General features: G+C 41.9%; 2 protein-coding genes across 3 annotated transcripts in view; one reads left to right on the forward strand and one right to left on the reverse strand.

Annotated features, from left to right (window-relative positions):
• Positions 1 to 6,726, forward strand: part of Malsu1 (mitochondrial assembly of ribosomal large subunit 1) — an 11,431-nt gene extending 4,705 nt beyond the window's left edge. Inside the window, exons 3-4 of the mRNA XM_021164653.2 lie at positions 4,784 to 4,865; positions 6,406 to 6,726. Of these exons, the coding sequence (XP_021020312.1) occupies positions 4,784 to 4,865; positions 6,406 to 6,593 (270 nt within the window). The 3' untranslated portion in view covers positions 6,594 to 6,726. The remainder of the gene's footprint in view (positions 1 to 4,783; positions 4,866 to 6,405) is intronic.
• Positions 6,727 to 7,106: 380 nt separating this feature from the next.
• Igf2bp3 (insulin like growth factor 2 mRNA binding protein 3) overlaps positions 7,107 to 13,915 on the reverse strand; it is a 129,631-nt gene continuing 122,822 nt past the window's right edge. The window contains exons 12-15 of one of the 2 annotated variants that reach the window (XM_021164650.1): positions 12,883 to 12,957; positions 10,327 to 10,458; positions 9,646 to 9,759; positions 7,107 to 9,307 (exon numbers count right to left, since the gene is read on the reverse strand). In XM_021164650.1, the coding sequence (XP_021020309.1) occupies positions 9,209 to 9,307; positions 9,646 to 9,759; positions 10,327 to 10,458; positions 12,883 to 12,957 (420 nt within the window). In that variant the 3' untranslated portion in view covers positions 7,107 to 9,208. The remainder of the gene's footprint in view (positions 9,308 to 9,645; positions 9,760 to 10,326; positions 10,459 to 12,882; positions 12,958 to 13,915) is intronic. The other variant, XM_021164652.2, reaches the window with a different exon arrangement.

Raw genomic sequence — 13,915 nt, forward strand, 5'->3', positions numbered from 1 at the left:
TTTTTTTTTTTTTTGGGTGGGGGGAGGGCGGAGTTCAAGACAGGGTTTCTCTGTATAGCCCTGGTTGTCCTGGAACTCACTCTGTAGACCAGGCTGGCCACGAACTCAGAAATCCGCCTGCCTCTGCCTCTCAAGTGCTGGGATTAAAGGCGTGTACCACCACCACCTGGCCAAGGCAACTCTCAGAAGGACATCTAATTGGGTCTGGCTTATAGGTTCAAAGCTTCAGTCCATTATCAAAGCAGGAACATGGCAGCATCCAGGCAGGCATGGTGCAGGAGGAGCTGAGAGTTGTACATCTTCATCTGAAGGCTGCTAACAGAATACTCACTTCCATGTAGCTAGGATGAGAGCCTTATATTATAGCCCACACCCACAGTGACACACCCACTCTGACAGGACCACACCTTCTAATTACTGCCACTCCCTGGACCAAGCATATACAAACCATCACAATCCTTAAATATCTAATTTTTTAAAGTTATTTTTAATGTGATATTTTTCCATTTGCTTATTCAGAGTATTATGTACACACACACACACACACACACACACACACGAATGTAATTAAAAAATGCTTACACAGATTGACTTTGTATTCTGACACACATACACACACACACACAAATGTAATTAAAAAATGCTTACACAGATTGACTTTGTATTCTGAACCTTGAAGTTTTTATTAGGCTCAAAAGTTTTTTAGTAGACTTTGGGGTCTTTTATGTAAAGAATAATGCCATTTCAAATAGGGGCTGGTTTGCCATTTCTTTACTTATATTTATAGATAAAGTCTCAGCTGGCTGGCCTGGAACTCACAGAGATCGATCTACTTCTATCTCTTGAGGGCTAGGATTAAAGGTATATGCCTACTTTATTTGCAAGTTGAGATAATTTGACTTTTTGGTTTTTCAAGACAGTGTTTCTGTGTGTAGCCCTGGCAGCTCTGGAACTTTGTAGACCAGGCTTTCCTCTCAAAGATATCTGCCTGTCTCTGCCTGACCTTCAGCTGGAGACAAAGGCTTGTACCACCATGCCTGGCCTAGTTTGACTTCTTTCCTATTTTATCTCTTTCCTGTCTTTCTCTTATCTGATCTCTGTAGCTAAGGCTTACAGTACTGTATTCCATAAGCAGTTGAGTGAGCGAGGATCCTTGGCTCTGATTTTAGAGGAAGTACTGTTTGTCTCCATTCAACCTAATGTTGGCTACCAGTTCACTGCTGTATGTAGCAGCCTTGAGTATTTCGAGGTATATTCCATCTATTTGTAAAGTCTCCAGAACTTCTATCACAAAGACATGCTGAACCTTTCAGCATCAACTGAAATGATTATGTGGTTTCTTTCCTTATATAAGCTTATTTATATACTTATTGATTTTTTTATATGTTGAATTAATTAATCTTGCTTTTCAGCCCATTTGGTCACAGTGGAATTGTTCTCCTGCATAGCCTTATCTGTTAATAATGTCATGTGTTTTTCATTTGATTAACCATCTCCTTCATTTCAAGTTCCCTTCCTTTGTTTTTTTGTTTTTTGGTTTTTTTTTTAGTTTAAAAAAACCTTGTATTTACTTAGAAGCATCCAGAATGTCAACAAAACAGCTGCAATTTTTTTTTTTGCAATTAGAGTGGTATTCAGTTAACAGAACAATAATTATCTTCGTATAAGCTGCATCAGAGACAACTGAAGATGGAAAAAAATAAAACCAAAAGAAAAAAAAAAAACAAACAACAACAACAAAAAAACCCAAAAACCAAACTACTGTCCCCATTTATAACTAATTTGTGCTGTGCACTAACAAGAACCTGCTTTAAATTTCCATGCCAATTTACAACCCCCAGACTATACCAGCCAAGGTTAGTGGCTATTGAAAATACCACCAGGACAGGGCATCTAAAGACACATTCGGTAGTCTGTTAACTATACAAAAAGGACACTGTACATTTTGAAAACAAATCTTACACAGCCTTACATTTCAATTTTTTTCTTTAATAGGAGTGAGTACGGGGGGTGGGGGTGGTTAAATGCTTTATAGACAAGAAAAAAAAAACTGTGCTAGAACCAACTTATTCATCATCATCTTCTTCATCATCCTCTTCCTCATCTTCCTCTTCCTTTTTTCTTGCTCTTTTCAGCCTTGACCACCCATCTTTTTTGCTGCATCAGGTTTTCCTTTAGCTCTGTAGGCAGCAATATCCTTCTTGTACTTCTCCTTCAGCTTGGCAGCCTTCTTCTCATAGGGCTGCTTGTCATCCGCTGCAGTGTTGTTCCACATCTCTCCTAGTTTTTTTTTGCAACATCACCAATGGATAAGCTAGGATGCCTGCCTTTGATTTGGGGGCGGTACTCAGAACAGAACAAGACTGAGGGAGGCCTCTTGGGTGCATTGGGGGCCTTGAACTTCTTTTTTGGTCTTCCCTTTGTGGGGGGGGGTGATGTAGGTTCTCATTTCTCTTTCATAACCAGCCTTGTCAGCCTTTGCCATATCTTCAAATTTCCCCTTTTCTTTAGCAGACATGGTCTTCCACCTCTCTGAGCACTTCTTGGAGAACTCTGAGAAGTTGACAGAAGCATCCGGGTGCTTCTTCTTGTGCTCCTCCCGGCAGGTTTGCACCAAGAATGCATATGAGGACATTTTGCCCCTCGGCTCCTTAGGATCTCCTTTGCCCATGTTTAGTTGATTTTCCTCCGTGAGGCACAGAGTTGCCCAGTGCCTGTCTGGCTCTTGCTTGCCCCGGCGTTCTCTCTATGGAGCTTGTATTAATTAATCAAGGTTTTACTGCTGTGAACAGACACCATGACCAAGGCAAGTCTTATAAAAAACATTTAATTGGGGCTAGCTTACAGGTTCAGAGGTTCAAGTCCATTATCATCAAGGTGCGAGCATGGCAGCATCCAGGCTGTCATGGTGCAAGCAGAGCTGAGAGTTCATCCAAAGGCTGCTAGTGGAAGACTGACCTCCAGGCAACTAGAGTGAGGATCTTATACCCACACCCACAGTGACACACCCATTCCAACCAGGTCACACCTACTCCAACAAGGCCACACCTTCAGATAGTGCCACTCCCTGGTCCAAGGATATACAAACCATTACAGAGCTCAATGTACTGCAATGACTGTCTTGATTGTTTTTCAATGTTTCAATCTCCTTGCTAATTTTTTCTTCCACATTTTAGAGTTTCACCCTCAATTTGGTAACTGTTAAAATCACTTTGGAGACTGCCTTATGAAATGCTTGCATAGATTTTCTTAGTTTGTACATCTCTTTGTTTGAATTTTCTATGTCATTGATTCTTTACCAAAGAGAAAAAGAAAAAAAAAGAAAGAAAAAAGAAAAAGAAAGGAAAAAAAACCACTCAGAATTCTTTTTCAGGCCTTTCAGCTTTCTTTAGTTTTGGATTCTCTTATGGGAGTTAGAGGGCTGGTATAGATTGTGAATTTGTGTTTCTTTGGGTTTATTGTGTTTAACATAGCTGTTGGAATAGGTTTGTCCTGACTTCCCTTCTTCTGAGCCTGCTGGATATTTTGTTTTCTGAAACTTCCTTGAACAGTGGCTTTCCACCTATGGGTTGTGACCCCTTTGGGGGTGTCCAATGACTCTTTCACAGGGGTCACCCTAAGGCCATCAGAAATCAGATATTTACATAATGATTCATAACAGCAAAACTACAGTTGTGAAGTACTAATGAAAATAATTTTATGGTTGGGGTCATCACAAAAGGAACTGTATTAAAGGGTTGCAGCATTAAAAGAAATATCCGCCTGAAATTTAGCTATGTATTAGTAAAACTTGGTATTGATTGCAGAAATGGAGTTGCTAAAGTAATCCTGTCTTGGGTATGTGTCAGCAGGACCAAGGGTGGAACTGTATACTAAGGTCTAAGGCAGGTGGATCAGAACTGCTAAAGAAAGGATACCAAACTTCAGACCTTTGGGAGCATAGTGGTTTACTCAGGATCCTGCAGTGACCCCTGGAATCTTACAAGTCAGAACCCCACACCCACACTGACCTTAGATACCACCAAAACCAAAGCCCCAGTCTGTCGGAGACCATGGGCATCTGGGAGTCAAAGTTCCTGCACTGACCGCTGAGGCTGGAGTCCTAGTTGCTGAGGGATTTCTGGTTCCTCAAAAGCTAGAGGCCTAGACAGCTGGCATTCTTTGGACCACAAGAAGCCGAAAAGGCCTGGTTACCTGGTGCTGTCTGGTCTAGCTAGAGCTAAAGGCCTAAATGTACAGTGTGCAGTTTTTAACTTTTAAAAGAACTATATTCAATTAACTAAACTACAATTTCTGTTTTCACTAGAAGTGTCAATCTTTTTCCACATTCTGATGAGAATTCCCACCTCGTTTTCCTGATAGTGGGCATCCAGATGTGTGTGAAACAGCATGCCATAGTTTAGGCTTGCATTAATAGTAATGAAGTCAGTACTAGGTTTGTTGGCTGTATTATAAATTCTTTGGGATAATGTCTGTTCATTTATACATTCTTTGTTTTTTAAAAATCTGTTTTGTTGTTAAGAGTTGTATTTTCTGCATATGAATTCCTTGTCAAATATATAACCTGTAAATGCTGCCATTCTGTGGGTGGTCATTTGAAATGCAGCCGAGGAGAGAGAAGGTTAGGGCAGGAAATTGTTTTCTCTAAATTATGAATCATGTGGCAGAGGATGGCTGTAGGAAATTAATTTATCCTTAAGTTTAGTCTAACGAAACTGTCCCTAGACCCTAAGTAGGAGCAGAGACTCTCCTCTCTCCTTTAAATGCATGACCTGTTTTTCAGTATAAACACCTGAAATGTAGAAGCGATCCGTATGTCAAGATCGAGGGGAAGGATGCTGACGACTGGCTGTGTGTGGACTTTGGTAAGTTACTAGTGTGCAGTTTACAAATGAATACCCATTATTTAAACCTTGTTTTCAGCTGCAAAAAAGTAGAAATAAAATTGTTGAGTACATATCAATGTAAGATATTTGAATTTTGTTTCATGTAATAAAAGTTTGATTTGATTATATCAGGTAGTATTAGTCACAGGTGAAAACTTTGTGTATCCAAAGAACTCTGGACAACACATACTGTATGCCTGTGTGTAAGGACCACATAGATAGATGAGTAAGGTGTATCAATGTCATAGCTTCAGAACACTGTCCAGCCAGATAGTTACTACTAAGGGAAAACAGCAGCTGCATGCCTACTCTGGGCCAGGCGGCAGTCATCTGAGAGTCTAGCCTACTTGCAAGCTTTCATAGGGTTACAATTACTGTGGTGAAACACCATGACCAAAAGTAACTTGGGGAGAGGTGGCTTTGTCTCATTCACACTTCTGTATAACAGTTCATCATTGGAAGGAGTTAGGACAAGAAGGCACCTGAAGGCAAGAGCTGCTTCCTGGCATGCTCAGCCTGCTATCTTATAGCCCAGGACCAGTAGGCATGAATTAAGAAAATGCCCTATTGGCTTCCTTATAGCCCAATCTTCTGGAGGCATTTTCTCAGTTTGAGGACCTCTCCTTTCAGTTGGCATGAAACTTACCAGCTCACAAGTTGTCATTCCAGTTTCATGAAGACAAGACCATTTTGGAAAAGTATAGTGCTTCTTCAGCCAATGGCAGTGACCAGTACTGTAAACTCTGCTGGCTCTCTGAGCCTCAGAGCCCATAGGTAGACCACAGGCTAGATGGCACATAAGTAGGAGCAAGCGGGCCCACTTTTTTTGCTGTGCCGTGAGACAGCAAGGCTGTAATCCAGGGTTTCTCAGCTTTGTCACATTCGTGTTTTTGCTGTGTGCTTGGGGAACATCTTGTGTAGTGCAGAACAGGATGCTTATTATTAGCAGTATCCACTCTCCTCTCTCCAGTCAAAACAAAGATGTCTGTGGGCATCAAAGCATTGCTGTGGACTTAGCTGTCTTGGAGGCAAGCCCTATCTGGTGGGACTATTGACTTTGAAAACTTTGCTCACATGATGTACAGAAAAGTGAAACCTGGGAGACAGATGTCACAGGGTATGACCAGAGGAACCTGGACAGACCCATCGTGCATTCTCGTGGATTAAAGTTAACCGCCATTGCCAGGTGTGGTGGCACATGCCTTTAATCCCAGCACTTGAGAGGCAGAGACAGGTGGATTTCTGAGTTCGAGGCCAGCCTGGTCTACAGAGTGAGTTCCAGGACAGCCAGGGCTACACAGAGAAACCCTGTCTTGAAAAACCAAAAAAAAAAGTTAACAGCCATCATCCATGCTACTTGATGACCTCATTTTCATGTTAAGTGGCAGATGTTCTGACAAAGCCACCGCATCGCTTTGCAGGAAGGGCTCTACCATTTGCCCTTCTAAAAAGTTGAAGGTGAGGATAAAAATATAAGCAATGGATTTTCGTCATTGTAATTTTTCTATGTTCCTAATAGGGAGCATGGTGATCCATTTGATGCTTCCAGAGACCAGAGAGACCTATGAGTTAGAGAAACTGTGGACTCTACGTTCATTTGATGACCAGTTAGCTCAGATAGCAGCCGAGACGTTGCCTGAAGACTTCATTCTTGGACTGGAAGATGACACTTCATCCCTGACTCCAGTGGAGTTCAAATGTAAATAAACAAAGTTAATGCCATTCTTCCCTTTGATATGACTGAGCCATCTGCTTGGTCACTACAAGTTCCTGTCTGCCTTGTGAACACTCATGCTGGTAGCTCACAGACCAAGAACCAGTAATTCAATCCTGTCTTTCAGCATCCTGTCTTTATTCTTGAAATTCTAGCATGATGCCTCAGGTAGCACTGACCCCATGGCTGACTCAAGTTCTCTGTTTAGACTATCAGCCTGCCTCCCTTCCCCAGTTTTCCAGATATGTCTGAGGGCGATAGTAAGTAGCCAGGTGCTAGGGTACAAGGATAGCATTTCTATAAATACGTGGCAGAAGTACAATATTTAGAACATTATGGAAAGTCATGTGAATCTGTAGATCTTAGTTTGTATTAAATAGGACAACCAAAGTTCACATTCTTGGATCAGGAGCTGAAAAAATAACTTGCGGGTAGGTTCCTGTTTACTGTGAGATTATCATAGAAAATAACTCAAGAGCACTCATCTGAAATCATACTACAGAAGCTGTGTTTTATGATGAAAACTTTATTCTGCATCAGGGTACCTGGAAAGTGAAGCTGCATTTGGGGCACACTACAGATGAGAAATGATCTGTATATGGTGAACACAAAACACAATGATAGAGTTACTCGGTGCCAGGTACTCCAGACCACCAGTGCTTAGATGAAAGTAAAACATGATTGGCCACTCTAAAGGCTAGACAGGAAATATGGCAGAATTAAAACCAACAGATAGAAATGTAGCACCTGTCAGTTTTTAAAAAACAAACACTGGAAAAATCAAATACTGAGGCCTTAAGCATATCTCCCCTGAGATCCAAGCAGGAGAGCCGGTCACATTTTTTTTTAAGCAGTTTAAATCCACCATATGAAAATGCTAGATGAATTCAGTTGTAAAAAGGGGGCACTTTTTGGCTAAAACTACAAAATTAACTGTTTTATGAAAATGTTTAGGAATTCATTTTCACAATGTCTAAATGATATGCTGATACTCAGAAAAACTTAGAGGCATGTAGAAGTTAATCCTGAAACACAGATGAGGCAAAGGGACTTTCTGAAGGGTTACATAATACCCTCAGGGTCAGTGTAATATGACTGTAACCACATTATCAACAAAGCAATAACAACAACTCAGAAAGCAGCATGGCCTTGAGGATCACCCGCACCTACAAGTTTCCATACAGGGCTTTGCCACTAAGTTGAGGAAGGGCAAAGGGAAGTCCAATGCTTTCACAGTCTGAATTCCCAAAACCGTTTGCTGGATCCCCTACCTTGACTAGCTGTCAGGTAATGCAGGGCAGACAGAAACTGCTATATTTCATGGAAGACTTTTGGTGGACTTAATTCTTCCACTGTTTAAAACATCTTTAAAATAGCTTAGGCTCGAGACAGTGGCAGGCACAAGGAAGTGGAGATTTTGTTGCCCTTCGGCCTTGTCTTACCACCTGACTCCCCCTGGTCTTCACAAAGCAATCCTTTCCATGTCTGCTCAGAGTATGGTCTGGTCTCAAGTGTGTTGGCAAGCTGAGCATCTGGTGAAACAAACTCAAGCTGATTGTGTTTAAATTCTGCATTTCTTCACTGACATGAATTTCTTCCTTTTCGTGGTGACAGTCAAAGCACAAAACATTTGCAAATTCCCACACATAGCAAAACACAGACCCCAAGTCTCCTGGAGCCCTGTACACTAGCCATCCTGCACCCTAGCCGTCCCAGACCCTGCCACACCACACCACTCTGGTTGGTCAGTACCGTCAACAACCTTCCCAGATAGGAACAAAGGAGTACGTGGTATTGCTGCTCTTTGAGAATAGGCACTGCTCCTTATCTTTGAACATTTAGTGGACTTTCCAACTTTCAAAGGCTCAAAAAATGCAAAATTATTTTTCCAACTTTACTCTCACCAGCCAGACGTAAAATTACTTTCTCAATTACTTGCCTATCAGGTGATAACTGTTAAATTTTATTTTTTTTTTAAAAAAACGGTTGGAGCTTTTATAAAGTATATAAAATTTTCAAAAAAGGAATAATTTTGCTTTTAACTGTATTACTGAATACCTGAGGTAGTTGAGTAAAAATGCACGTTTAATACCCTGCCAACAGCGGCTGGCACTTCCCTTAGGTTATCCATGTTAGTGTTAGAGAAACAGGAGACAACAGCTCTTCTATTCTAATGGCTTAATGTTGTGTTCCTTTGACAATTCTACTTTGATCCAATTTCAACAATTGGACTTAGGAACAATCTAGTTTTAAATTTATTTGATAAATTTAGTGAATGTACCATTTATGCCAATTTCTGGCATTATAAAGGGATATTAAGAAAAATTAGCACGTTTGTTATACTTTGATATCACAAGGGAAGTGCAGAGTTCTCTTTCCCTAACCCCACTTTTTTTTTTCTTTTTTAAAGCTGGGTGTCATATATTTCAGAGAGCATAAAGTATACATTCTCACAGAGACAGGAATTCGAGTTGCCTGGTCCTCAGAAACAACCAGCTAGGTAAAAAACTCGTGCATGGGATTCTGGATGGGTCAGCACCCGTCTGTTGGTTAAGCAAATCTGTCTTTGGTTTGGCATCTGCCTCTGTGGTGGCTGTCTCCTGAGCCTTTACTTCCGCCTTGACTGAGGTGGTCCACTCTGCAGAGCTTTCTGCTGCTGGTGCTGCTTTACCTGAGTCAGAATTTCCTGAATTTTTCTCTGGGCAACCTACAAAAGGACAGAACTTCATAGAATCTGCACAGTACAAAGTTACTACTGCAACAACGTCAAGTTGAAATCCTTGTGCCCAGTACTTAACAGTGTGCTGGCTGAAAGGAAAACTAGATGTGCCAAGCACAGCCAGGCACAGTGGTGCATAAGGACAGAAGCTGAGGTGTGGGGATCTCTGGAGCCTAGGAGTTCAAGGTTAGCCTGGGTAAAAATAGAAACAGCACACTTCAACACCCCACCCAACACTGACCCATGAGCACCTAAAGGCTCACATATATATGAAATGGTAGCACCATGATAGAGCTTAAGAACCTGTCAGTTTAGAAGCCACTTGCCTGGCAAGCATAGAAGTGGCCAGTTATTTTGACAACTACTTGATCATTCTCATCAGGTGTCTGGTCACGGGGGACAACAACTTCAGCACTTGATAAATTCTGGAGCTCATTCACCTGCAATAGATAAAATCATATCACTAAGCATTAAGTTTATTTCCCAAGTGCCTCCTGTAAGCCAGACACAGCTCTGCCTTTACAGAGCTCATTTATCCACTAACAGTTCTCGGAGCTCGAGTTCCCATGTTAACATGACTAAAACTAAGGTCTGGACAAAGAAACCCACTACAGAAGTAAACAGCAAAACCAGACCCAGGTCCTCAAGTTCTGCTCAGGGTAGGTCGTGTGTTACTCCAAATTTAAAGATCTGACATGACTTAGTTGAGAAAGGCTGCAAACTACTTTTTGCAGTTTGAGGATATTTGTAAAACTTCCCTTCCTGTCTTTAAGGTTTATAAAACGGAAAGTTGAGGTTATATGTGTGAGAGAATGCTGCATGCTCCTTTCCAGTCCCAGGCCAGTGCCCTGGTCTGAAATACTGGCAGGTCACAGAAGGAGGAAACCTCTTCAAACCTTGGTCAAGATGATCCCACTTTTTATGAACTAGCCAAAGGCTGGGGTGGAGCTTGTTCCTGCATCGCCCCCCTCCCTTCCAGCACAGCAGGCTGCTGCTAGGGTACTTGCCGTTTTGCCTCCTTTCCCAATAACTCTGCCAGCAGCAAAGGACGGCACTCTGATGTGAGCTTCAAGTTTCACCTCTTCTTTAGGACTAACAAAGTTTTCTTCTTTAATTTTTCCATAAATTCTTCCCTGAGCCTACAAATGACAATATATCCTATCAGTATCATTCATACTTGAAACAAAAGGTCCGTTAACTTTGAAGACAGTTTGGATCAGCCTGGAATATCCATTGTAGTAGTGCATCAACATCTGGAATGAAGACTGACAACAGTAAGAGACAGTAGTTAGGAGTCTCAAAGGGTTGACAATAACTTTCACAGGCAAGGTGACTCAATTATTGACAAGAGGAGGGTATGGGCAGAAAGCTTCAATGCATTTGTAACAGTGTAGAGTAAACCATATGCTGGAAATAAAGGCATTAGGAAGGAAGTCTAATTAAAAATGATTTTAGGGGCAAATGACCATTCACACTCTGGTCTTTAAAGCCTCTCCTACTCTCAAAATAAGAAAGTGATTGCATTGTTCTTGAGCAAAAGAAACTAAGGAAGAACTTCACAGTTAGAGACACAAGGCTCACAAGGATCTAAGCCCATGTCTAAATAGCACAGACACTGGCCAACATTAACATTTTTTACTTAAACAGAGCTCTTCCTCAGATGATTACAGCCTTATAGAACCTAACATGTTGGGTATGACTCTTATGTCAGTAGTCCCAGCACTTAGGAGGCCGAGGAAGAACATAGTAGCTACAAGTGAGGGGCCTGCTTTGGCTACAGAGCAAGAGCCTGACTCCCATTTCCTCCCAGAAAGGCTACAGAAATCAAGCTAATGTACACTTCTAGTACTGAACTAATGTGTCCTGTGTACAACTACATGTTTTATATAAGGAACCTCCTATTGTGTGCAACCATGAGTTTGTTCTCATACACTTCAGAGAAGGAATTCTAAGTTGGGAGGTTGACTAATCTGACAAGATGCCAAGAAAGCCATAAAAGCCCAAAGAGCCAGATTTTCATTGGTGTAGAAATGCTAATTAGGCTCATTTGGAGGATTAGAAGACAAAACTCATCCCACACTCCAATCTTTTATACATTCTTTTTTAAAATTTTACTTTTGTGTGTGAGAGGTTTGCCTGCATGTATACCTGTATCATATGTACATGCCCGTATGGCAGGTATCAGACCTGTGGTTTCTTACGTGCTAGAAAGGAGCTGTATTGTACTCCTAGCCAGTTTTTAACATTTCCGATTTATGGCAAGAGCTGAGGATGGTGAGGCTGCTGGGGCGGGGTAGGCCCTTTGATGAGGAGGAGGCAGTGGTACTCACACTAGCATTTGCATGTTCTGTTCTCTCTGTAAATGATGTGAAGCAGCTTTGAATTTTCACCGATTCAAAACAAAACAAGAGGGTCTGGAATACTGCTCAAGGCAGAGTGCCTGCATAGCAAGACCTGGTTTAGGCTTTTTCTTCCCAGATAGAGAAAGTGGGGTGAGCTATGGGCAGTATTATGGAGTGCTAAGAAACAGCAGAGGAGACTAAGGTTAAGAGAGAATGCTTTACCTTTACACAGCTGTTAGTGGGACATAGGACTAAGATTCAAGTGTTGGGCTGGGGAGGTGGCTCAGTAGGTAAACAAAGTCCCCAGGACCCACATAGTGGGAGACGGCTGACTCACAGATGTCCTCTGACCACAACATGCCATGATGCACATGCTCCTCCCATTTCTCCCATAAATAAATAAAAAGATGTAAGTACTGGATTAATGAATAGAATAGAAAGTCCTAAGTATCCCAATGGCGATAGTAAACCAACACCATCACAGAGCTCAACACTTAGCTGCCTAAGAACGGTTCCACACTAACAGTTCACTAGAATGAAGGCACCTGTGACTGGCTTCACCAACTGCCTCGGAGTTGGCTCTCCCAGGAGCACAGAGGGAGGTGGTGCTGCTTGTGTCAAGCACTGTACATTGTATAGCTACCTAGGAGAGAGATGCTTCTGTCCATTCTATAGATGAGGAACTGGGAGAAGAGTAACTTGTCTAAGGTCACACGAATGGTGAATGGCCAAACTAGGATTTGAAATAGGGGTCTAGCTGCCAGGTTGTCTCCATCACCTCAGAACACAGAGATCTTCCAGCTCCATAGGTCCATAGATACACATAAATGTTCAGTAGTTAAAGCCAGATCTCATGCCATCACAGCCCTAACCTTCTAACCAAAATCTAAGGACAGTGCTAGGTGAAAGTAAGAGAAAAAGGGCTACTGTAACTCAAGATTAGACCATCTCCAAGACAGAATGGGATGTTGAAAAACAGATTTACAAGATTCATTAGCAAGCAGGTGTGTCTCTGCCAGTGTTAAAGTCCGAACCATCTCAGTGGTGACAGTAAACCAACACCATTACAAAACTCAAAACTAAAGGCTTTTGGTTCATGGTTGTGAAATAATTCTGGTGTGGCTCCACTCTGATCTTTGGAATTTCCACTGATACACAGGGGCTGGAAAAGGTAACATCATCTTGCTCCCTCTAGTTACCTGTGCCCTCCACAACACATACCTTGAACTGAGCCTCTGGTGGTCCAGTGATAATCACCATCCTCACTTTAGCATCTGGTGCTTCGGCTGGAGCGATCTGTAATAGACCCATCACCAGCCAGTTATGATACTTTCGGGTGTCACTGACAAACCTTAGGCAAACCAGCCTGACATCTGCACATGATTGACTGAGCTGCAGAATTAAATGCCTTCTGGAAAGGAATTATGGAGAGGCTATGATTAATATGGGCCAGTCAGGTATAGCACACTATTTACTGAGTATGAAAATAGTGCCTGACTCTAATCTAAAACCGCATGTACAGCCACTGAGCCAACCCATACCACATCTAGCTAAAGAATAATCACTTTACAATGGGAGCACAGAACGCTGGGGACATTAAAAGGCCTGACCCAGAATTGTATAGTTAAAAGAGCTGGATATGTCCACTGCCTGTGCTTTTGGTTATAACTCCAGTTGTACATGAAGTGCGGTAACATGTTAGAAGCTCTGGGCTCCTAAGTTGTGAGGCTAACACATCCATGGTCTCTGCTTAGCTTTCAGAGAAAGGGTAATGCTGTCAAGGTAGCATGCTTCTTATTTTAAGGGGAAAAGACTCTCTGGATTACTTAAACTATGTGTATACTTTCTGTTGCTAAGACTGCTGGGTAAATTGCTCCCAAGTCTATTCACTAGAAGGATGTAGGCCATTAACCAGTATTAACTGAACAGGAGACAGGTAAACTGAGACTTCTCAGTTTCCATGGAGTACATGAAATCAAAAGTTAAGGCTGGGAAACAGTGCGGAAATGTATAGGGAGAGGACCAATATGCCCAAAGTCACAAGAAAGGGTTTTGTAACCCAGTTAGGGAGTTACTTTACGGACATTTGGGTGGAGGAGATGGCTCAGTAAAATGTCTGATGGACCTGGAGGGCATCATCCTGAGTGAGGTAACCCAATCACAAAAGAACTCACACAATATGTACTCACTGATAAGTGGATATTAGCCCAGAAACTTAGAATACCCAAGATATAAGATACAATTTGCGAAACAC

Source organism: Mus caroli, chromosome 6 (genome assembly GCF_900094665.2).
Source record: "Mus caroli chromosome 6, CAROLI_EIJ_v1.1, whole genome shotgun sequence".
Lineage (NCBI taxonomy): Eukaryota > Metazoa > Chordata > Mammalia > Rodentia > Muridae > Mus > Mus caroli.